At 46.4% G+C, this 24,652-nt stretch overlaps 2 protein-coding genes across 7 annotated transcripts in view; one reads left to right on the forward strand and one right to left on the reverse strand.

The window, feature by feature from the left end:
* GJA8 (gap junction protein alpha 8) overlaps positions 1-1,470 on the reverse strand; it is a 45,841-nt gene extending 44,371 nt beyond the window's left edge. For all 4 annotated transcript variants that reach the window (XM_054187019.1, XM_054187012.1, XM_054186995.1 and 1 more), the window contains exon 1: positions 1,365-1,470. The gene's annotated coding sequence lies outside the window, so the exon portion shown is untranslated. The remainder of the gene's footprint in view (positions 1-1,364) is intronic.
* Positions 1,395-20,449, forward strand: GJA5 (gap junction protein alpha 5). Of its 3 annotated transcripts, none has more exons than XM_054187056.1 (2): positions 1,395-1,517; positions 17,562-20,449. In XM_054187056.1, the coding sequence occupies exon 2, from the start codon at positions 17,612-17,614 to the stop codon at positions 18,719-18,721; it is 1,110 nt and encodes a 369-aa protein (XP_054043031.1). In that variant the 5' UTR covers positions 1,395-1,517; positions 17,562-17,611; the 3' UTR covers positions 18,722-20,449. The 3 variants fall into 3 exon arrangements, with proteins under 3 accessions (XP_054043031.1, XP_054043024.1, XP_054043039.1); XM_054187049.1 differs by having other exon boundaries at positions 1,404-1,523; positions 17,560-20,449; XM_054187064.1 differs by lacking the exon at positions 1,395-1,517 and adding an exon at positions 6,547-6,825.
* The last annotated feature ends 4,203 nt before the right edge of the window (positions 20,450-24,652 follow it).

The following is a 24,652-nucleotide window of genomic DNA, read 5'->3' on the forward strand; positions in this document are numbered from 1 at the left end:
AAAACTGTAGCTTTGCATTCCCACTTTTAGTTAAGCTAATGAGGAGAAGAAGGAAGAGAATTTTTGAGGTGGGTTCTTCTTCCTTTCATCTGAAAAGCTGTTACTGGGTTGTTCAGAGCTTGTGTGCAGAGCTCTGCGGGCTCACTACCTCTCAGCGCCTGATTTTCTAGAGACTACCACTGCACCGTTGAAAGGAGAGGTGAGTTCTTCCTATATGCTCCCTGGAAGCAGGCTAAACACTCAGCAGAGAGCCCTCTGGAAAAGGGATACGGGTTTGCATTAAGCAGAGTTTGTAAATGCTTCTCAGTTACTTGGTTTAGTCTCTTCTTGTTTCCTTGCGAACGATGAGACTCCTTAGAAAGGCTCGGGCAGCACGGACACTTTCTGTTTGTGAGTCTAATGGTTTGGCTGTCCATTCTTCTCACCAGCCGCATGCCAGCATGTTTTTAGTGACTTAATGGCACTGCTACTTTGGGGTAGCTGAATGGGGAAGCAGACTGCAGCTGCTTCTGAAGGATATAAATATTTTTTACAGTCAAGGGGCTCCAGCAGTCCTATAGGATCAGGGACACCTGGGCTCTATTCCTGGCTCTTCTGCAGACCTGCGGTATTGTTTCGCTCCTTTCAGTAGTTCTAAACAAAGATCTTTTCCTGCCAAATATTGTAATCTCAGGTGTGAGGCTTCCATTTGAAAATTTGGGCCACAATAAGGAATTTGGGGTGATGGGGCTAGCCTATGGATGCAAACTTGGGTATTCATTCTATAACAAAATCCCATGAAAGCCAATTGCACTGGTGAACACCACGAACGGCTCAGAGGCCAACCTTATTTGCACCATTTACCAGTTAGCCATCTGCTCCCTTCAGATATTATTTTATGGCTTTCCTTTGTTTTCACCGAGGCCTAAACAGGAATGAAATTGCGAGTCTTGTCGCTAGCCCTTCTAAATAAATAGCTCTGCCATGGCTCTAATAAGTTTGACAAGTTGGTCCCAGGCCCTGGGCAGGAAGCTAATAAACTTCAAGTTGCTTTTCTATTGTTTTCCTAAAACAATTTGACTTCCTTTCTGATAGCCTCAAATTCCTTCAATAAAAATAGAGTAGCTGGGAGCCAGAGGAAGAGCTGAACTTGAGCCAAGTTGGGCTTACAATGCCGCCTGCGTAAGATCACATTTTTATCCCGATCCACGAAGACTCTTTAAAAGAATAGCAGGCAGACAGCTGCCAGCGCATGTCTGGAACAGCTCGGGAGCTAGTCTCCCCCAGCATCGGTCCTCCAGGCTTGAGGAAATCTCCAGCCAGTGAGCCAGTGCCAGACCATAGCAGGAGGCTGAGCTCCTGGGAGCTGGCTGGGGTTTGCTTACCCTGTCCAGAGTGTCCTCCCTCACACACGGATTTCTTCTGGGAGCCGGACACTGACAGAAAGAGAGGTGGCCTCCAGCAAGACCAGGGGGCTGTGATAAAGTTCACCCTTCAGTCAACTTTACCTGCTACCTGTGCAGGCTCAGCAAAAAGAGGTAAAGGTCTGTTCTTTCTTCTCTTCTCACTTCGGGAAACATATATAAGTATGTATGTATACACACATGTATTTTTGTAAAGCAGCAATTCATCTAGCTGGAAGTTTACAGGACAAGATGAATGTCCTCTGGCCAGGCAGGCTAGGACTCCTTGCTTGAAAATGACTTGCTGATTCTTTGGACAAATCCTTTATGCTTTCCATGGTTTGGTTCCTCCACCTGTAAAGCAAGGAGAGTGTTTATAGGAGCTGTATCATTTGCAAAGCACTTCTCAACAACTCAGAGATGCTGCAGAGTTGAGAAGTGGAAGCAGTAGCTGTGAGAGTGCCGTGCTTTATTTCCAGTAACATAAAGCTGACAACTAAGCATTTACTTTAGGAAAGATGGTCATTTCCCTTCAGTGAGACTAAATCCTCTTCAAGTTTTTCTTGCTGAAAACTTTAGTGGCAAATGAGACTGATACACAGTGACATTTCACGCCTTGCTGTTTCTTGTTTCCTCTTTTCTCACTCTGTGCTGGTATGGTACTCTGGGTTGGGAAGGGAAAAACATCCAACTATAATGGAATAATTTGGGATTTTTTACTAAATAAGGAACTGTGACTATAAAACTGTTCCCCTTCATTCAGGGACCCATCGTCACATGCTACTCCTGTTCCCTTGGGCCCAGCCTGTCCTTGGGAATTTGCCTCCTGCTGGAGGATGCCTTCAAGCTGTCTCCAGAGGTCTAATGTATAACAGAGATCTTCCCTCTCCCTCATTCTCTTTCAATCATATCCGCGCATGGGGATTTTAGATAAAATGTTTCAAAAAGAAGGTGGCATCCATTGGTGCTTTCAAGAAGGTACTAGAGGTGCCTGTCCAGCGTAAGACAATATGAAGAATCAGAATAAGTGCAGTGCTGTGGCCAAGCGTCAGAGATGAAATACATACGAGAAGTTTCTATCTCAACCGCCGTTGTGTGGTGGTTTTTTTTTCTGAAATTTCCCAATGCAGTAAATCTGATATCCTCCCCAAGCACAATGTCCTTAGTAATGGCAGGAAAGTACAAGACATTTTCCCTTCAGACAGTCTCTTGAAGTTCTCAAATCTCAGGAGAGCATCTACCCACATTTGAAGCAGCCTTCCAGCAAAGCCAGATGCTCCAAGAACATCTGTTTTATGTGAAGAAGCTCCTTCATATGTGAGCTCTCATCTATACTACTGCATATTTGCAGACTTTCTCTGTGCATTGTGCTGGTTTGCTCTTTTTGTTTATTTAAATCCCTGACACAGAATGAATGCTCCATTAAATATCCACGGTATCAATGCCGAAAAACTTATCACACAAACTCTATTCAGGATTTACCTAGCTTCTGTGTGAAAAGGAGCAGCTCTGATAAGGCAATAAGGCAAGTACAGGAAATAGAATGAAAAAGGGACCTCTTGGCTTATCAGGTTCAATCCCTTTGAATAACGGGCAAGTACAAAACAAATGGCCTTTTCTAAACTTACTAAGCTCTGTCCTAAATCTCATTAGCTTTCCGCCCTCACTTGTGCTACTAGAATGCTGCTCCAGCACCTCCTTCCCTGCTCTGTTGCTTAGAAACCTTCTGATTTCCAACCTAAATTCATTCATGGCCAATTTATATCTATTTATTCTTGTGCCTCATTGTCCTTTAGCTTATGTAGCTCTCCTCTCTCCCTAGCACTTACTTTCCCAACCTCCAATTCCTAAAAGTATTTATAGGCAGCAAATCTCTCCTCTCTTAACCTTTGTTCTGCCAGACTAAGTAACTAAGTTCCCTTACAGTATTCACCCTGCAGGCACATCACACCATGTTTTAATTACTTTGGGTAGCTGCACTAGCATGAAGTTCAGTGCAAAATAATTAACGCAGAAAAGCTCAAACTGGTACCGCATCTATTTTCAAATCAGCTCGAGTATCTCTCTGCAGTCACTTCTGTGACTAATAAGTAAACTTACTCTTGGCCGAGAGACACCCTCTGTCCCTCTGATCACCCCGTTGCCTTTCTTTGCACCTGTTCCAGGCTGAATATCTTTCTTGAATGTGGGTGAGCAGCCCCGCACACTATTCTGGTGGGGTCTCACATCCTCTTGGACGACATTAATCTCACTCGCTGCAACTGAAAATACTGCTTCGTCCTGAAAGCTCACTTGCCTTTTTCACCCCCACATAGCATCGCTGTTTCCTCCTCCTTTGATGACCTTCACCCAGGACTTTCCCCATCTCGGTCCTGCCAATTAGGAACTCCCAATTGCTAAGAGAGATCCCTGTTACTCTCTGAGCAACAAGTTCCTAGTGTGTGACTCTGCACTCTCCCATCTAACCTCACCTCCCTGGGACGACAGTCCCAAACAGCCTTTAGGTCTCCTAGTGCTGGAATCCACCTTTGCCCTGACAATACCTCCCAGATTTGTTCCATCAGCAGATTTCATTAGCATTTCTACTTTCAGTGCCAAGGTAATTAACACAAATATTAAAAAAGATCAGTCCTGAGAGCAATCTTTGAGTGGCCTCACAGATAACTTCTCTTCAACCTATTAGGGAACCAGTGTCTCAATTCTGTCAGTCTCTTACCCTTTTAAGGATTTAGCTAATAATCCCCGTCTTCTTCATCTGAATCTTCTCCACTAATTTGCTTTTTCTGGGACACTGTACCATATGACTTACTGAAGTCCAGGTAGATAAGGCCTGCTATGTTTTTTTTTTACCTAGAGGGTCAGGAACCTTGCCCCAAGAAAGCTATTTACCTTTGATCAGAAGATCGTACATGTCTTATTTTCCCCTTACCTCCCCGTTTTATTTCTCCTTTCCTTCAAAATCTGTTCCACAGCACCATAAACTACTGAGATCTCCAAGGTGCACATGGCAAGCTGTCAGCTGTTCTCCTCATTTCCACTGTCTGGGGGAGCGTTCTCTTCCACTTGCTCTCCTCACTCAAGTCGTACAAGTTTTGCATAGCAGTCTCTTGGGGAGGGAAGGAAAAATCCTTCTTTCCAGCTTACCAGTGGGCAAAACAGCTATTTCTCTAGCTGTGGAGCTGGAGAAGCTGCCATGATGCCTCTGTTTTCCCTTGAAGAGGGTGCAGTAGAGAAGGTAGACATATTGAGGGGCTGGCTGAAGTATCCGTACAACTTCTCTACTCACCTTTCTGTCTTTTGCCTCCCTGTCTGCCTTCACCCATTTCCTTTCAGTGCATCAAAATTCAAACAGTCCCCACCACCACCACCAAAAAAAAAAGAGCTTAGAACAGTTACCTCACATGCATGATGCATGTATTGGGCAGAAACCCTCTCCCCTCCCTCATTCATTCCACAGAACTAGACTGGATCAGCTGGATTCAGAGGTTAACTCTGCAGGCTAAAGAGTGTGCCGCTCAGGAGCAATACAGGCATAGGAAACACAAAGGACTGAGCAGGGAGAATCAGACCTGGTCACCCTGAGTGTACAGCAAAGTGTCAGCCACGCAGGGAGGGGATTACATTTCAGGCATCTCACTCACGGGACCTGCCTCTCTATAGCACGTGAGAAACACTTGACAAGCCTTAGCTAGCCTATCCCAAAGCCATCTGTGCGCTAGATCTGTACTATGAACACTGGTTTTTGGACACTTCTGTGATGAAGTTCTTGACAATTTCATTGGCATAAAATCAACAGGACCTTACATTAAAATGCTCTATGGAAATTATTCCAGAAAAACGAAAGAACACAGTGATATTTTCCTTCCCATGAAATTCCACCACAGGTATACACTGCCAGGCAGAAGAGGGAGAAACAACTCCAGAAACGTTCCCATTTTAGTTGAAGTCACAGAAGGCCTTTCAATGAAGTTAGAAATGAAGTGGCAAATGCCTATGGGTTTCTCCATACCAGGAGTTTACCGAGCTGCTCTGGGAATTTACTGGGCACTGTATGTGCCGCAGTAACCATCGGTGAGGATTCAGCCCTCTTGATAAGGAGTTGCACTCTTAACTTCAGAGTGAGAGCATCCACACAGGACATGCCTCCAGAGGTAGCCCCTACACAGCACTGTCCCTGCACAGGCTGGCTCTCAATCTTGTGACTAAAGGGGATGCTAAATCAGTGGGAGAACAATGATTAGATTAGTAAGAGTTGTGAGCCCTGTGTTTTAGTCTCTGGACTGCTTTTTCTTCATGATCTACACTAGCTGCTGCATAGGGACCACTGGGCAATTATGTTCTGAATGGGAGATATCTAGCCCAGGAAGGATTGCTGGAGGGACACCCGCCAAAGCTTGTGCGCAGCAAACCAGTTCTCAGGGTAGCGGAGTCTTCTGTGCAAATCTCACTCTCCTGACACTGGTTCTTTGAGACCAGCCTTTATCAAAGCCAGAAGGCATCTCTGATTGATCTTCCTCTCTGAGGCCTGATGTGCAGGAATCAGAGGCTCGACTTGACACATACATGAAATACAAGACCTTCAGACACTTGATGTGCCAAAAGCATTTTTTAGAAAGGCCAGAATACTCATGCATCAGACTGTGTGTGCGCGGGGAGGTTGTGGGGAGGCAGTGCGTTGAAAAAAACCTCTCCTGACAGGCAGGTTATTCTGTATTTTTCAGTAAGGGGGCCTGTAAAACTCTCCTGGGAAGCATCAGGTGCCCTTTGGGACAAGGCTGCAGCTGTGCTGGGCTCCTGGTCCACGCCAGCAGAGCAAGTCCTATGTTATTTGAAGAGGTGGAGGACCCTGCTGCAACTGAACTCTGCTTTGCCAGATTAAGCTTGAATGATTCAGAAAACTGTCCTTCGTTGATGTCTTACATGGAAAAAGCTTCCCAAGGTCTGACTGGCATAACTGTGGGGCAGCCCTGTCTCTTGTCGTTTAAGGGAGGCTTAGACCATGGCATGTTATCTGGGGGAGGAGGTGCGAGGAACAGTGGTAGCGGCAACTGGAAGGGACGGCATGAAGCTGGCAGCGAGTGCATCCCATCGGCATGGGGAGGGTGGCACAGGGAGAGGCTGAGAATGGAGAGGGAGGACTGAGATCCATGGTCTTTAAAGGAAAAACAACAGGAAACTGGGTTTGAAAATAGAAAGATTAAGCTGGAGGGGGCGGGAGAGACAAGAAAAGTAGGTGAAGAAAGAAGAGGGGGAAAGGCAGAGAGGCAGTGGGGAAGACGGAAAGTGACACAGAAGGGGGGTGGAGAAAAAGGGAGGAAGAGAGAGAGAACCACATTAAAGGAATAAAGCCAAGCAACTGAGAAGAACAAGGAGTCCAACTCAACTACAGAAGGGAAAAGTGCTAAAGCAAGGAAAGGAGACCAAGACAAGATACGGAAATCAGGTAAGTAACCATGAGGGGGAAATAACAGAACTGCAGAAGTGTCGACGGCAGATCAAGCTGTTTTACTCTCAAGGGGAAAACAGCATGAGGGGACAGAAAGACTTGGTGAGGCAGGAAAAGAAGGATGGCCAAAAATAACTTAAGAAATTTACTTTTTCTTTCAATTTCTCTCCAAATCATTCCCACTAGTAACAAGATGGGCTTGGGACGTTTTAAAAATTAAACTCTTTTTGCCACAGGCAGCTACAGAAATGATGAGGAAGCCTCCCTTCAATGAACATGGATACCGATAGATTTCAATGTCCAGGAAAGCAGGATAAGGGCCCCAAGTGTCCTCAGACAGTATAATGTGCAAATTGCAGTGTCTGTCAGATCCCATTTCAGCATGCTGTCAGGCTGCTCTGGGGAGGGCGGTGAAGGGAACTCTTACCTATGAGAGGCTCTCAGGGTATAAACCCTTTATCAAGTGTCTGCGTGAACCGCCTATATTCCGAAGTGCGCAGGATGGTTTCGAAATATTGTGGCCGTTTCTTTTCCTTGTGAATATTGCGTCCTGGCTGGTCTGTGACATGGAGCCTGGGAATGTAACTCAAATGTAGAGAAGTGCCTTGCTCGTATCTCCCAGTCACCCGCACTGCGCGCGCCGCGGGAGGAATGCCTTTCTTCTCCATCCCGACGCTGCCCAGGGCAGCCTCAGCAAAGAGGCACGCAGACCTAGAGGGACAAACGCCCTCTCCCACTAGCAGCTGCTGCTTCTTTTTATTTGCCCTCCTAACCTTTTTTTTCCCTTTTTGTACTTGGAATAATTATTCAGTTACCTTTCCATAATTTAATACTCCTAGCATTGCTACCGCATGTTTCAAAGAACAGCACGGCTTGAAAACACAATACCCTTCTACATCTGCCTGGAAAGAAGCAATCACAATGAGTGTAAAGGTTGCTAATTGCCACCTCTGATCTGTGGTAACTCTCTTGATTTCCTAAAGGCTCATTTTACTGGCCATTTGTCATGTCTAATGAGCTTTGTGGCACTCTGATTTTAACGGTTCATGTAAACTGAGGCACTGCCTCTGCCCCTAAGTACCCTAAAAACCATCAGAATATCACGTAAGTAGCATTTCTGGACAAACCTCAGCTAAAAAAGTCACGGGCTGAATGAGCCTTAATTGTTGAACTCTTCCTCCATGCTAATAAACTTGTCAAAATACCGTGGTGAAACAGTGCGTGTGACAGGTTTTCCCTACTGCTGCCTATGTGATCCTCTCTTTAAGGCTAAAGAACTTAATGCATGTAATATATGTGTGCATATGTGCGTGCAGCTAGGAGCAGTTTATACTGTTATTCAGAAGCCTCACAGTATTCAGTATTTGCACCAGAAGCCAAAAAATTCTGCATTTGCTGGTCTTTTCGGATTCTACTCTGAGAAGAGCGCAGATTTCTAACTCTCTTTCCCCTTTCCTTGGGAGCAGAACAGTAGTTTAGGAGAATTCCCGAGGCTTCAGGGTTTAAAATACTCATCAGGCTCTGGTCACTTGGGAACTATGTTAAGTATTCCTGCTACTATAATTATTTGGGGTTGTTGGGTTTTTTCCACTCGGCAGTATATATTATCACAATATTTTATTATTACAGGCTCTCACATGAAAAATTTAAACCTTGCCAGAAAATACAGGACTTCATACCCTAGCCTCTCTTTTCTTTTTGACCTTGAGACAGATTTCAAACATTCTGCACGTTTGCCCTTGTTTTCTGACTTATCTCACAGCATTGAAAATAGACGAGAAGGAATGAGTAATTCAGCACTATACTATGTCATTAGGGAGCACATTTCAGAGACTACTCCACACCTCGGGTGCTGTTGTATGAGGCACGAGGACGAAGGCTTAAAATTAGAAATACTTCCCAGGAGGCACCAGAGAAACTTCAATCTTTGGGCTAAGAATTCATAAAGAGGGGGGGAAAATACATTTTATGGCTATTGATAAGCAACAGAGAGATCTCTGGCATGCCAGCTCTTTCCTGAAACAAAGAAATATTCATGCCACACAGTAAGTAATGAGCATAGAGATGCATACTTCTAAGTCTCTCTAGTGTATCTTTAAAGAGGGGTCAGTGGTTTATAACATAAGAACTAAGGGGTTTACACTTACTTACGTTTCCGTCTTTCTTCATTATCTTTGTCATTACGGACATGCCTTGAGAATGGTTGAGAATTTCCATACGAAACTCCTCTCCCTTAGAAGCAGATGCCTTGGTCAGGGCACAGGGTCGCTCGAGAAGCGAAGCAGTCCGACAAGGCTGCTGCAGAGCTCCAGGGTCTTCAGCTGCATTTGGATGTCTGGTGAAGAAGGGAGGGAAGAGTAGGATGGGAGAAAAACTGTCTCCAGTTTAAAGCTATCCAAGAGGACTGGAGTTAATTCTTGCTGCTTACTCCAATTTCCTCTGTCATGATGGGGCAAATCACTTAAGCCACTTTCTTCACAAATTCCCCCTCAGCGGTGTCTATTGTCTTTTGGATATCGGACTTCTAGATGTATTCCAACTGGTGGAAGTGATAAACTCTCCCATTCCAGCATTAACCAGACAGAGCTCTGCTTTGAACATAGGTTATTTAGTGCTAAGTACACTGAAAAAAAAATAAATATTAACAACACCACCAAACAGCTTCCAAAATTGATGAATGTTTTTTATCTTAATCTCTCACTGCCTTAGTTCTGCAGCCGTAAAGTTGATCTAATACCATCTCTTCACATCGAGGTGGTAATGAAAATAAGCAAATTAATAATTGTGAAGCAATCAGATACTGTTGTGATGAAAGCCATAGGAAAACCCATGAGGAAACTAATAATTCTGTCTTTAGAACTGGACTTGAATAACGTACAGTAAATGAGGCACAGGCCACCCACTGAACAATGAAGAGAAAACAAAACATTGAATAGCTGCTGTTCAAGAAAGCCCCAGCCAGGCTGGCACAGAACAAGGCAGGCATCCTGTGCAAAGAATGAGGTGACAATGTGAGGATGTGGTTAAAGACTCATAGCTATGAGGTACCGGCACAAAGAGATTGAATTAAGATTACTGAGAACAGTAACTCTAGCAATTTCCTAACTCCCTACCGCTGGGTTTTACAAATTTAATATTAGTTGTTTTTAAAGCGGGCGAGGGTGAGGGTGGATGTTGCAAATACATATGTATATACACTGAGTATATAAAATAATCCACTCACAAGCTATAGCCAGACGCCACCCTGAATGAGAAACTAAATACAGCAATGAAACTGGAATGTGAAGACAATCCTACAGATTTTTGGGAAGAAGGAAGAAATGAGATTTGACAAGGTAGTACTAAGTGGGAAGTAGATATTCACTGAAAGATTTTCTCTTTCTGAAGCTGAAATCATTAGCCATCTGGGTGCTGTAGAGAGTTAAGTGGTCAAAACTGCTAAAAAGCTGGGGCAAGGCTCTGCAGGGGGGAGCCTGACTGTAGGAGAGCAATTGGGAAGTGATAGGCAGGGAGAGACTCGGGGAGAGGAGGGAAAAAAGGATGGGGAAAGTCTGAATGAGAGCCCACTGCCTTCTCCCACTACCTCTCCAGTCTGTTTTATTTCAACACTATAACAAGTTGCACCTCGTGCCGTCTATGAACCAGCCTAAAATCACATGGGCAGGTTTTTTGCTGCTATATTGGGCTCGATGTGAAGCCTGCCATCACTGCCACGTCTCCTTATACCAGCCTCCCCCACCGCCTAAGCAGCGCTTAAGATCAGCTTCTCTCAACAGAGCTCAGGAACAGCTTTACTACAGCAGCCCACAAATTTCTCAGCATGTTTCCGTTTTCCAGAGCTCCCTCTGCCCTGTTTGGCTGTCCCCTCTCCTGTATACAGCACTGCCCAATTTAGCATCATCTGCAAATTCATATAGGTTAGCTTCTCCCTGCAAAGATAAAGAAACTGGAAAGAACACCAAGCTCTGTGATCCTGAACTGGATGCTCTTCATCCTGTTAGTTTAAGGAGTAAGCTGAGTAATATCCATTAGCATCTTTGCAGCATTTACACCAGAGAGAGAATTGCTGGTTTTTTTCTAGCAAAAAGCATGTGTGAGCCTTCACTTAAGTTATCCCAAGTCCAGTTTTGTCACATTTGTTGGGCTCTCTAGGAACCCACGTTTCTCCAAGGCAAAGAGAGGGAATTCCAAGGGAACTAGAGAGTGCTCCCCACATGCTAAATGTAAGCCTGGATACCACTGTCATATAACTATTTGATGCAAGCTTTTCAAACACAGTGGGACAAATTCATTCCTCAACTTGACTCATCTGAGTTCAAGGTCTTTTCCGTTCTCAGTCTCCTGCATCTACATAAGGCAGAGCTTGGACCTAATATTTGGGTATATGAAAGCACAATTTGACCCTGGCCAAGGGCCGGGAGGGTGGTGGGTGTGTGTGGAAATAGCATTAGACGTCCTAGATAGATAGACAAATAAAAAAAATTCAGCTAACTGTGAGTCTGCAGCTTCCGCCATCACTTCAGATGAAAATATTCTACATAATACTGTCATCTGTGTGTGTAACACATCCCCGATGTATACACTTGGAGGTGTTGAGTGATTCCCCTCTGCCTGTGTTTCTGTGTGCGTCAGGGTTGTGTGTGTGTTCGGGAGGTGACAGGTCATTCAACTCCCTTATCTTCTCACCCAGTCTCTTTTTTGTGAGCTCTGAGATTTTCCACATTTGGAGAGGAGGGGGAAAGCACACCTCATCAAGGAATAACAAGCTGTCTGCAACTGCAAGCAGGGCCAGTGGTCTGGATACCAGTATGACCCTTCCAGAAATTGCAGTGAACTCAGGAGGAGCAGAGAGATGAGAAACATTAGATGTCTGTCTTCTAGGACAGAAGCTGTTAACACAAAGCTCTGTCTCTCCCATGAGATTTGAGCACTGGAGTCAAAGTCACTCTCCCTGATACTGGTTCAGCACAGGACTTTGAACCCAAGGAACTAGCAAGGAGACTATGCAAACATGTCAGATTTATTTTAAAAAAACAACCATGAAGTACAAACCTATTTAGTCCAGATCTGTGTGCAGATCAGAGTTACAAATTTGGCTAAAGAACTGGCCTATTTCAGGCAGAAACTTACCATAAGCACATGCATGCATATATGAAGCCAGAGGGATGTCACTTGGACAAGAATGCCTAATAGGTCATTGCTTGTCTATTGTACACACGTATGGAGGAGCCCATGTCAGTAAACAGTGAACAAAAAGATACCTGTTGAGGTGGGCTTTAGCATCCATCTATGTCCCAAAGCTATGAAAAGCCTCTGGAATTCAAAGCATCGCAACCACACTGGACAGAGCATTTCTAACTTTATTCATCTTTTAATGTTGTAAGCCACGTGCCCCAAAAATGCATCCTGACCCGGCAACAAAGGAGCGCTGTGTATGTATGTTGAAAAGGCTGCTTCTTCCTTTTGGGCACTGACCATGGCTGTGGGCTCTGCCAGCAATAACAAGATGTTTGTCTCTTAGAAAAGCACCAAAAAAGAGAACCTCTGGTTCTGCCGGGTGTACCTGCTATAGAAGGATAGCACAAGAGGGATTTCTTTTGTCTTGGGGCACAGGAAAGAAGGGCTGCGGTCTGTAGAAGCAATGTTGTGTGACTACCACCAAGCCTAAGAGGCAGGGCTGCATGGAAAAAAGGACACAAGTTTGCAAATCACAACCCCTGAGCTCTGTCCCCGGACTGACACTAACACAGTGACCTTGAACAAGCAGTTTGCCCTTTCTGTACCCCAGTGATCGCCATCTGCAAGATAAAGATGATGGCACCTGCACTACGTTGGGACACTGTGAGGCCGGACTAGTGCTAACAGGGGTCTGGAGATCCTTAAGTAAAATGTACAGCTGTATAGCAAAGCAGCATTGACTAACCTCCAGTGCAGAGCTGGAAGTGTCCTTCCTAAGTGTCTACAGGTTTGAGCATCCAGTTTTGCATTGAGGGGACCGCTCAGGTCTGGCTGCAGCCTGACAGTTGTCAATGCAGGGGAAAACATCTGTGCCCTTATACCCCCATCTCTTGTTTGGACCTGCTATGAGGTGACACAGAGGGAGAAAGGAAGGCTACAAGCAATTCCTAGGCACCGACCGTGCCACAGCTGGCCTGGATGCCCCCCTGCACGGGGCTGTGACTCCTCATGTGCCCAGTACCTAAAGGAGATGGCTGCCTCCCCATTTGGGAGCTCAGAGGGGATGGTCTTGCTGCATGGCCTCCACACACAGCCACACGTCTGGTGTGTGAGCCTCTTCAGGACATCTTGGGCCCCAGCCTTCTAGTTTATTGGAACACCTCATTAACTATCAGATACATCTCATTAACTATCAGATACACACATTTGTATCCAATTGAGCAAATCACACACACAGACTGGGAAAAAAACCCCATAGCTTTGACTTCGTTACTTTTCCCCTCCCTGGGAGCCATGCCTCCCACACACAAAGGAGCCTTCCTCAGAGAGCCTCTCTGTGTGCCTGGGACCTGCCAAGGGGAAGAGGTGAGCCCAGAGAGGGAGAGCAGAAGCAATGTCATAATCAGGCTCTCCACTTTATTTTAGAAACATCCTGCAGAGATGGCGACCTCCTGTCACCTTCCTTGTGGGAAAAGTTAGCGTGAAGTGTCAAGCTCAGCTATTTATATCGCTGCTGATAGTCTCGCCTGTCTTCTAAAGAGGGGAAAACTTTCTTCTTAAAAATTCCAGGGGAAAGAAACTCATAGAAAGAAGAGGACTGCACAAGAACAGCCCTCCTGCCTCTTTGGTGTGAATTTCCTAGCTGTTCCCCAAAGCCCCAGCTGGTCTGTCCAGAACAAGCGCGCCAGCCAGAGCAAGCGGCAGTGATGCAAAATGTTCAGAGCGAAATGAACAGAGCTGCCCGCTGCTCAGAGCACGCAGCATCACAAAAAAGATGGGCAAAACTGCTCCAAGACCAACAGACACTTCCCCTCCCCTTCCCCTTCTGAAAAAGGTAGCGCAAAAAAAGGACGGTGGAGAGCAGCCCGTGGCTGGCTAAGCCAGCCTAGAGCACTGGCAGGTGCCGTCCCCACTGGGGTATTTTTATCATGGAATTTGGCAGTCACAAGGCACCACAGAGATGGGCAGACTCCACGCTTGGCCTGCGGTGTGATATTTGGTTTTCCCCAGCTTTAATATCGTTCCAGGTGATGATTAAGCCGGCACGGCCACGTCGCTGGGTTTGTGCCAGGCTGTGCTGGTCTTTGTCACATACGCGTTTCCCGGTGCCGAGATCTCATGACTCCGCACAGCTCCTTTGTTGATCCAGCAGAAAACTGACAGCCCAAAGCATGGCTGAGCAGTGGCACAGCCCACAACTCTGCATGAATATGCATGACGCAGCTGTCAAGACAGTCTGCTATCAGGTGCTGAGACTCCTCGAAGACACCCAGAGGTGCTTTTCGCCCAAGTCACACCATAGTGAGACAAGATTTGTCCGACTGAGTCCAAACTGGGAATATAAAGGGCCGCAGATGCTCACACACTGAGAGGGCAAAGCATACGGGGACAGCAGTAGTCTGGGAATGAGGAAAGGAGACTATATGGAAAATTCCCAAGAATAGCAAAGCCCTGAGGAGAAAGGTTAGGTCAGAGGCAGTCCTGCACGGCCAGGAAAAGTTGTCAAGAGGCAACAACAATCATTCTTTGCTTGCTGGCAGCAGAGAACTAGATGCTGTCTTCTGTTCTAGGAAGCCCTGGGACTGGCTTTGCAAGAATAGCTCGCAAATAACTAAAAAACATCTAAGCCAAAAACACTGCACGAGGAGGGAAACTCCTTCTCTCGGTATCCAACACCCATTTTCCTGTGGCCACCTACCCCCTTGCAGCAGCCACCTGGCTCTTCATGGGCCTGCAGCAGGGCGATCAGGAGGCATTCTGGTCTTTGGGCAGCCCCTCCTTTGAACAGCCGGTGAAGGGAGCAGCCAGCAGGAAGGGCAGAGGGAATGGCCCTAATATCTACCCTAAGCCTCATGGCTACTAGCCTTGGATCCTTCTGATTTACCTCCTTTTGGAAAAATATTGTGCATGTGTGAGGCAGGTAAATTAATGCTATTCTCACATCCCTTAACATTTTCCATTTCTGGACTCCTCTTGCACTTGCGTTTGCCATCTTTGTATTCTGTACACATTGATTTTTACAATTTGCAAGTGTCTACGTGTCCCTTCCATGGGAAAAACAAGCCATAGTAAAACCCCAAACTACCTGCACATGGTAGAACTGGTGGGAAGAAGTGCTCAGCCTCCTGTACAAGGTGGGAAGGAAAACTCACCCTTGGCACAGCCAGGGAAAACTTCATTTTTACCCCAACAAGCAAGGTGAATTAATAAAAGGCAGCTGTCAGCTAGCAACAGCAGGAGCAAGACGGGCAACTGCAAACACCACAAACTCACCTGGAAAAATGACGACTCACACCATTGTTCATGCTGTCTTGGAAGGAACATTCCACACGTACAGTTCTGCTATACCGTCTTGTCTTGGATGTACCTGTACAGTGAACTGTAGGTAGCTAGTTGCCTTGTCTCCACTCTGGGGAAAAAAAATAATCAAAAATCCTGATTTCAATGCAACTGTCTGTAAATATTTCCCATCACTGATTTTTCTGCCTGTGTGTAATCCCCTGGTGCCCACAGAATGAAGCCGTATGCAGATTTCCACAGAACACAGTAACAGCACCAAAGCCATTTCAGAAGATAAGACAGACCTGCAGTTTTTACCAGTGCAGACAGAGAGGAGTCAGAAGGACTAGCTGATTTTCTATGTACTGCTCGTCCAGTTCTGGGCTGGTAGCAGAAAAAAATGCTTGAGCATACTCTGAGCAGCCACCAGGATCCACATCAGCACGATTGCCGCGTGCCTGACAAAGCACGAAAGAGCCAAAGCCCATCCTTAGCTTCCTGGCATGCCCCTTCTTCCCCCTCACGCAGCTTCCTGATGATGGTGGGGCAGCAGCTGGTCACCTCCCTGTCTCCTCACCTGGGCAATCCTCACCTTTCCTCAGGGCAGCCCTCAGCAGCACGAGGAGTTTAAGGATTTGACTTTTGATCTTTGTCCCATCCATCCTTGCAGATGGACACTGCACATACATAAACAAGCGATGGCACAAATCATAGCGTGCGCTGCTACATTAAATTATATCACGTACATAACCAGAGGAGGGGATATTTTTCCCTCAACAAGCGCCTCTCTCTGTTCTCCAGATTGTGCTCACAGCAAATCTACACAATATTGCTGCAGTAAATTCTCAGCGTTCAACAGTGTCTACTCTCCACAGACGTTCTTTGTACAGTAAAAATAATTGGCTCTTAAAGACAAGACAAGGGACGATAAAGAAGGAGAGTTAACACTTTTGGTCCCTACGGCTTTGGGATTTACCTTGTCTAGTGCTTTTAATATTTCATTATGATCATTATCAAGTTTTTCATTTATATATTAAAAGGATATTTTCAAAAAGAGTGGCTGTGGGAGAACATTATCTCCGAGGTAATACTGCACACTTTATGGCACCTAGCCCTTAACTCATGCACAAGGGAGAGCTTCGCAGTGCCCTGGGAAGGTAAGCACAGTGAGTATAACTGGATCAAATGATTGCTCAAGCACTCCCACAGAGCCCCACAAAAGATGGATTAAACCCACCGGTCTCTTTTTATCCAGGGGGTTAAGTGACTTGGCCAGAAACAGTCTGTCAGGGCCAGAAACCAAACTGAAGCAGGCTCTCCTACATCCTCACGTTCCAATTTTACTACCAGCCCACCGAACCTTTCCTCTCATCAGACCACATACCAAACAGCAGTTCCCGGGAGCCACTGGTCCTTGGGAGGCGTTTCAAAGCAGGATTTTTTCTTTGCTTGTGTCATTCAAACTGTGAATTTTGTCTCAGAGCTTACAAAAAGAGGAGGGAGCAAGATTCACCGTTTAAGACTTTGCAGCAGTTCCCCTTCAGAGCGGTGTGACAGGGTGGCAGCAGGTTAGGTTCCCAGGACTGGCACAGCTCACTGAAGTCTTTACGCTCCCCAAAATATTTGGACCTTGTAAATGAAAGACCGGCAGCTGGTGACGCTGCAAAACGAAAGCAAAACCTGTGGGCAAGGGGAAGGTTTTCTCTGCATTTCTTTCAGTGGTGGCACCAAGCTCAGAAATGAAGCCCAGAGCTGCAAGCACTTCACGTTCCAGGTGTCAGTGCAGGTATTACTGAAAGGCGACATAGGAAAGTGCCAAGGCACTGCTCAGACCAAGCTCAGACCAAGACTCCAGCCTTGTCTCCCAGGGGATCAGCCCATCAAGGATCCCCCAGAGTGTAGTTTGCAGGCAGATGAATACTGCTTTAACTACACAGCCCACAGAGGATGCAATATGCAGACCGCAGTGAAAGGACTTTCTGAACCAAGAAGAAATCTGGCTCACCCTCAAAGTTTTGGCAGCCCATTTAACAGGTTGTAGTTGGATTATGCAAAAAAGATCACTTTTTGTTTCAGCAGCTGAATAAAAAAAACAAACACCAACACATTGTTTTCAGTGAATGTGAAATAGTTTTCAGCAAACCAGACCTCATTCATTTCAGGTCAAATTAAAACATTTCCTTTGACACAAAACAAATAATTTCATTCTGTGCATTCCCAGTTGGGCATTTCCTAACCCTCCTTAGAACCACTCTTTTCTATTTCCTCCCACAGAGGCCGCATCCAATTCTCCATTCAAGTGAGAAACTCCTCCTCCTGAGCAGAAATGGGAGACTGGAGTTTCCTGGGAGAGTTCCTTGAGGAGGTCCACAAACACTCCACAGTGGTGGGGAAAGTCTGGTTGACCGTGCTCTTCATCTTCCGGATGCTGGTGCTGGGTACAGCAGCTGAGTCCTCCTGGGGGGATGAGCAGTCTGACTTCATGTGCGACACCCAGCAGCCTGGCTGCGAGAACGTCTGCTACGACAAGGCTTTCCCCATCTCCCATGTCCGGTTTTGGGTCCTCCAGATCATCTTTGTCTCCACCCCATCTCTGGTGTATATGGGCCACGCGATGCACACAGTGCGCATGGAGGAGAAGAGGAAGATGAAGGAGGCAGAAATAGAGGCCCAGGAGATGAAAAACAACGGTGACACATACTACCAGCAGAAGTGCCCTGTGGCAGAGAAGGCCGAGCTGTCTTGCTGGGATGAATCGGGGGGCAAAATCATACTCAGGGGCAGTCTGCTGAACACCTACGTCTACAGCATTTTGATTCGCACTGCCATGGAAGTGGCCTTCATTGTGGGACAGTACATCTTGTACGGGATCTTCCTGGAGACCCTGTACATCTGCCAGCGGGCACCTTGCCCCCACCCCGTCAACTGCTACGTTTCCCGTCCCACAGAGAAGAACGTGTTCATCGTCTTCATGCTGGCTGTGGCAGTGCTCTCCCTGTTCCTCAGTCTGGCCGAATTGTACCACTTGGGCTGGAAGAAAGCCAAAGAGAGGTGCTCCCGGTCTTACAAACCCAGCCCCAGCACAGCGCCCGGCAAACTGGAGTCTGCTCCGCAAGTAGAAAGAGCCCAGATGTACACTCCTCCACCAGATTTTAACCAGTGCTTGTCAAGTCCCAATGGGAAGTTCATCAGCCCCTTCAGTAACAAGATGGCCTCCCAGCAGAACACCGCAAACTTCGCCACTGAGAGGGTCCATGGTCAGGAGGATGCTGCTGGTGAAGGATCCTTCATTAAGTCCAACTATGTGGAGAGTCCGGAGGTGGCGAATGAATGTGTGGCACCTGCCTTCCCCGAGAACTACTTCAATGAAAAACGCCGGTTCAGCAAGACCAGCCGTGCCAGCAGCAAGGCAAGGTCGGATGATTTGTCTGTGTGACCCGTCTCCAGGAGAGATGAGGAGAAGGAGGAGTCTCAGAGCTCAGTAAAACTTCTGCAAAATGGACTCGAGGCTCTCGCCGCTAACCTCTCTCTGTTTTAACACCCTCTTGCCCCTTCGTTACATTGCAGACAGCACCTCTCACAGCTTAAGGCAGGGGCAGCCACTGGGAGACATGCACTGAAGACAACCCCAATCTCAAGATATGAAGCTCTGGGCCATATTTTCATCATGGAGCCCACAGGGATTGGAGACTCACCATCCTTAGCCTAGCAGAGCACTGGCCAGCAGACTCCTGAGGCTGCCCAGCAGGTATCCACTGCGACACTGTATTCAACAGACTGACTGGACCTCAACCCCCTTGCATCTTCTTTGGTGTCTATTCAACATCTGCTACAGCAGTTCGGCAATTGTACTGAGATGAAGCTTCTCTCACCTGCAGGGAGCAGAAACACATTGGTAGGCTTTCAGAAAGAAAGACTCATCTGCTTTGTTCTTGCTCTTTCTAACCCTCCCTTTCTCTACCTGAGCCCAGATATTTTATACCAGTTTACCTGTACAATAAATCCTACTTGAATTTTTTGACACTGTGTATATAACTCTTCCCCATAGATAAGGACATCCGTGGTCCCCCACGCACAGCTGTCTCATGCCTAATGTTGGAATCCTTTCCTCATTCCTAAGTCAGCGCAGCAGACTGGCCCCAGGGCCTAGGGATATCGCTTAGATGACCAGTTGATGAAGACTAGGGAATTTTCCCAAGATACTTATGTCATCAATTCTAAGCAAGACGTCCATTAACAGAAATAGAGACTGTCCTGTGAGAACAAATATCCTACTAGTAAAAAAGGAGGAATTACTCTGTGGAATCAAAGTGATTTTTCCCCTTTTTAAACTCATCTTTCAAGCAACATGAATGCTGCTGAAAGGGTGCTGCCAACTGCCAACTTGAGAGAAAAAACATCCTCCGTTTATCTGCAGAAGAGGTACGGCCTGTGTCTTCTCTCACTAATCTACCAAAACACTTCAGCATCTTTCGCAAGGAGCAAGAGTCCTCTCCAGGTCCTGCACATTGTTCAGCCCTTGGCTGCTCTCTCCAGCCTGCCCGCCAGTGCAAGCCAAGTTATCTGTCCTCACAGCAAGTCCCTGTTCTGTCATCAAGTCATCTTCATCTCCACTCCATCCCTAGCCCATATGGCATAAGAAATCACCCATGGACCAGCTCTTTCCACCACTGTAGCCTCTCAGAGCAGCCACTGGGGCCCAACACTGCACAGTGAGTCTGGTGGGTGAAGTCTGTAGGCAGCTCCCACTCCAGATACATTTTCTCACTGCAGAGCTGACACCTCTCTTTTAAAGAGAATTGCTAAACAGAGCTAAGCTGCTCCCTGTTGTTTACTCTGCGCTGCCCTTTCAGACACAGGTCACAGCTTCCCAACTTTGGACTACGTGAGCGAATGGCCTGGGACCGGCGTATGAGGGGACTGAGCCATTCCCTCTCTTAGGGGACGCTGAAAGGGATTGTGAATCCTTGCTTCTGATACGTAGTTAGCTTTGGTACAGTTCCCTGTACATATACATACCTACATACTCACACACGGAGAGGGGGAAACCATTTTTTTGTTTGTAAGGGTTTTTATATATGTGTATTTTTTAATCCTGAAAAGACCTGTGTGCTTAACATGAGATTTTAGTCAATCCTGCCTAGGTTTCTCCTAATAAAGTTCTAACTCCACCTCTCCATGTTGATGTTTCTCCTCTCACGTGACTGAGAATGAGCTGCTAGCATCGATCAGGCTGCCCGCCAGCCTCTCAAGCTCGGAGATCACAAAAATTCCCATCACCCAGAGTGGCAGGGATGAGGGGAGGGCTCAGCCAGGGGGATAAATAATAAACATTGGGAAATGATTGACTGACTGGCTAACAGAAACCCCCTCCAGCTCCCTTGCTTGCCTCTGCATTACACCAAGGAAGACTGGGAAGAGCCAGACAGAGAGCAGAGCTTCCTCCTCTTTTGACAGAAACACTCCCTCCTTGCATCCCCAGGCACACCTCTGCACCCAGAGAGGCCACCTGCGATGTGAGGCCAACTCGGCAGGAAGAGGGTAGCAAAACCTGTCCCCTGAGCATCTCGTTGCTTGTCAATGCAGTTACAGGGACCTGATAGGCTTTTTAAGAGGCAAGGTCTTGAGGGACACTGAGAATCCACTGCCAACCATCTCTCCAAAGAGTCCCTGTGGGTACCCAGCTCTCTTAGATGTAGTTGTCCAGCCCAAAGAATACCCTTTCTTCCCCCAGCTGATGCCTCTCCTCTGAGCTTCATCCCTTGCTCCCACTTTCTGACTTTCACAGGCTCCCTCCTTCTGACCTTGGATCCCCCTGTCCAAACAAAGGAAGTGCCCTTCCTTCCTTTCTTCACACAATCTGCCATCCCATGGGACTCTGCAGGATGGGAAGCTGGAGACCAGTAAAATACTGGGTACGAGCAAGGAGCCTGAGAGGGGGCATAAAGAATGAAACTGGAATTTAGTGAGGACACCAGGACAAGGACATTTAACTGTGTTAGAAACTGCAGGGGCCTTGGTTTGGGGGTTTTCAGCCCAGAAAGGAAGATGCCACCTGAGCACCCACAGCCACACAAAGCAGCAAGGAGGCAGGATTAGTCCCACAGACCTGGGGTTTTTAACTGGCATGTGCACAGCCCTAAATAAGCCTGTCCCTTAGGAGACATGCAATGAGTAAATCAGGATCTTGTTGAAGCATATTCACAGCACATCAATCCCCTTGGAAAACTTGGCTATTGAGTGATATTGCTGTTTCATAGGGCCACTCAAGCACTAACCCAGACCTTGTTTAATAAACTATTCTTGGTTAATAATAAGCAATAACCCAAACTTTAAAACCTCTGTGCTACAGACACTCAGAAAACTTGCCTCTGCTGGAGAGCAAGATGTAGCCCAAAAATGAGGATAAGGATCTCCTCTATGCCATTTCAGACCTCTGCAATCCACACGTGTCCACAGGTAGTGTTTTGTTGGTCTTTGAGACCACAGGAATACAACCACCCCAGCTCTCTGTCTCCCAGCCCAGAGAATGCGTGCATCAAAGCAGAAAACCTCTCTCTGCCACTCATTTCTTAATGCCTCCCTGGTTCTGTCTTCTAGGTATAACAAGTGGGGAATACTTGATGGATGGATGTTTGCACTGGCTGACAGACCATAAACTTGCGATTTTTTGGAATCCACTGTCAAGGCTGGCCAGGCTATCACACCACGACAGGAGCACATTTACTTCAGCCAGTGAGCAGAGAGGCTGGCCTGTCATTTCAGACAGATTTTGTATTTATTGCTTTGTACCAGATGGGTGGATGGACAATCTTATAGTTGTGACCTAAGTCAACATTATATATTAAATTCATCCCCTGGATAGGCACTCAATCTTTAAATGGCAGCGTTACAAAGACAATGCTCCAATGCGGGGTGGGGCGTGGGCGGCAGAAAATAAGTGAGAACTTTTCATTCTGCTCTCGTCCCTCTTTTCTCCAGAGTCGTACCTGCTGGGGCCTCCTCAGCCTCTCAAAATGGAATTCTCCAGCGAGAGCTGGAACTGACATCTAACAGAAATACCATCCCCAGTTGTCTCCTTGGTCAGTACACCTCAAACCATTTCAGCGTCGCCTCCTCTAACTGGTGTCTGAGGGAGCCGGGAGCCACTTCTGATCTACAGCCTCGTGCTGATCAGCTGCCCAGCCTAAGATAGGAGAACAGGGAAATGTGTCTTTCACCAAGATCTCAAAACAGAAATACTTAATCCTATAAAAGGAAAAGCTATATTTAAAAATGCACAGAATGCCAAAACTAACAAAGTAATGAATCGAGACAAGGTCACGCCTGTAATCCCACTCCTCTCTCCCAACAGCACAGTGGGACAGCTGAGCGGGCCAAGAGACAAATGAGGAGGGATATACTTAAAAGTAATGGCTGATCCAGAGCACATGGGTCGAGCAATTTTTTTCCTCTTTCAGAATATGTGAACAAGGCAACACTCAAAGAAACTCAAAGCTGATAACATTTAAGACTTAAAAAGTAACAGGTAAAAAGATGCCAGGCTACAGAATCTCCCCTCGTTCACTTTTCCAAAAATATCACTGAGGCCAAGGAATTAAGAAGATGCAAAATCCAAAGAATAAAAGCACTGTGTGTTCATAGGAACGAGAGCATGCTTGACTGGACTGCAAATGGCCGAAGTATGAAGAATGCAGAAATTCACAACGGAAAAAGTCAGCGTAGCGTAGCAGAGAGCCCAACCTTCATCAATGGCGAGCACTGCTGACCACCAGCATCAGCAGGAGCCATGGAGCAACAGCTCTCCAGGAAGCCTAAGGCAGGCACGAGGGGAACCGCTGTCCCCAGGGGAGCCCTCTCTGCCACCACTGCTCCCTTGGGAGGCTATCAACAATGCCGTCGGCCCAAAAGGATGCCCAGGGTCTTTATAAACCCGGCCTTAGCAGGAGAGTCGAGGTACAGAGTGCACACGTTCTCTTTCATTCTGGCCCCAAGAGTAGCTGGCACACAATTTTCTACTCATCCAAGCAAGGAAGAATGACTTTAAGAACTGGCTTGAAGCTGAGAGGCAGCTGAAGGGATAGAGTGTCACTGTTTCAATCATATCCCACTATCACTACTGGTTTTCTCTGCTCAGTAAAGCTCCCAGGGAAGTCTGGTGCTTTTCTTCCGACCTGGTGAAGTAGCACCAAGTCCACGAAAATCAGAAATTTCCCAGTGGTGAAAACAATGACAGAAAAGGGCAGCTATGTCTTTACAAATGGCATTTAAATAAATAAATGAATAACCGTACCAAACAACAAAACCAGGCAGCCCTGTTAAGGGCTATAATATCAACCTGGAATTTGTTAAAGAGACAAAAAAAAAAAAAAAGCAGGGAAACCAATGACATGGGGTGTGGGGCTCTGTACTGAGTTCACATCACACCCAGCTCTCGGAGCTGAAAGAGCTGGTGGGGCTATGAGGGGCTTCCAGCTGCGATTAAGACTGGTTTGCAGTAAGAAACACCAGGATAGGGACTGGTCAACTTTTACCTTTAGCAGTCAAGTGAGAACTCAGCCTCTTCTCTCTTTCCTCAATAAGACCTCTGACTGTCCCAAGGAATTTTGGCACCTCCTCCCAGAAGGGATTACAGGACAGATCCCATACAGTGCTGATGCCAGTTTCTCACCCATTTGTGAATACAGCACAACATTTGGGCAATTAGCTTACCAGCTGCAGCAGAGGTGTGCATGGACTGAGAATGGAGAGTGGCAGCTTCTTAAGATACACTTTTTAGGGGGAAAAACTGAGACTGAAGGGCAAAATTAGTAGCTTTGCTTTTGCCTTAAGTGTTTGTTGTTTACATGGCCTAGATGATTAAGTATCTTTGTGAGGACCACAGGAATTGTAATACCATATATATATATATATATGTATCTCCTTGTCATGAAAATTTGATGGCAGAAAAAGAAAGAGGATCAAATGAGCTTATAACACTCACTCTAGCCAAATAATGCAGAAATGCTTCATTTTTCCTCCAGTGAACATGGGTTTACATTTTTAAAAATGAATTTGCTCAGACCACATTCACATACCACCACTGGTTTCCCACAGACATTTGAGCAATTGAGTTTGACGGGCAACAGAGTTCTCAGAAAGTGAATGTCAGTCATGGAAACTAAATTTTAAATTCATATGGGCCGATTTCTACCCCAGAGGCAGCTGTGTGTTCCTCCAGCCATCGGGAAGCACAAACAGTATTGTGTAACCAATCCTGCCAATCACAAACCAAACAACACACCTCCACTGGAGAGTACGTGCAATAAATACACACCAAAGTATGTTTTAAAGACAGTTATGCATTAGAGCAATAATATAAAACATC

This window comes from Rissa tridactyla, chromosome 1 (genome assembly GCF_028500815.1).
Source record: "Rissa tridactyla isolate bRisTri1 chromosome 1, bRisTri1.patW.cur.20221130, whole genome shotgun sequence".
Taxonomy (NCBI): domain Eukaryota; kingdom Metazoa; phylum Chordata; class Aves; order Charadriiformes; family Laridae; genus Rissa; species Rissa tridactyla.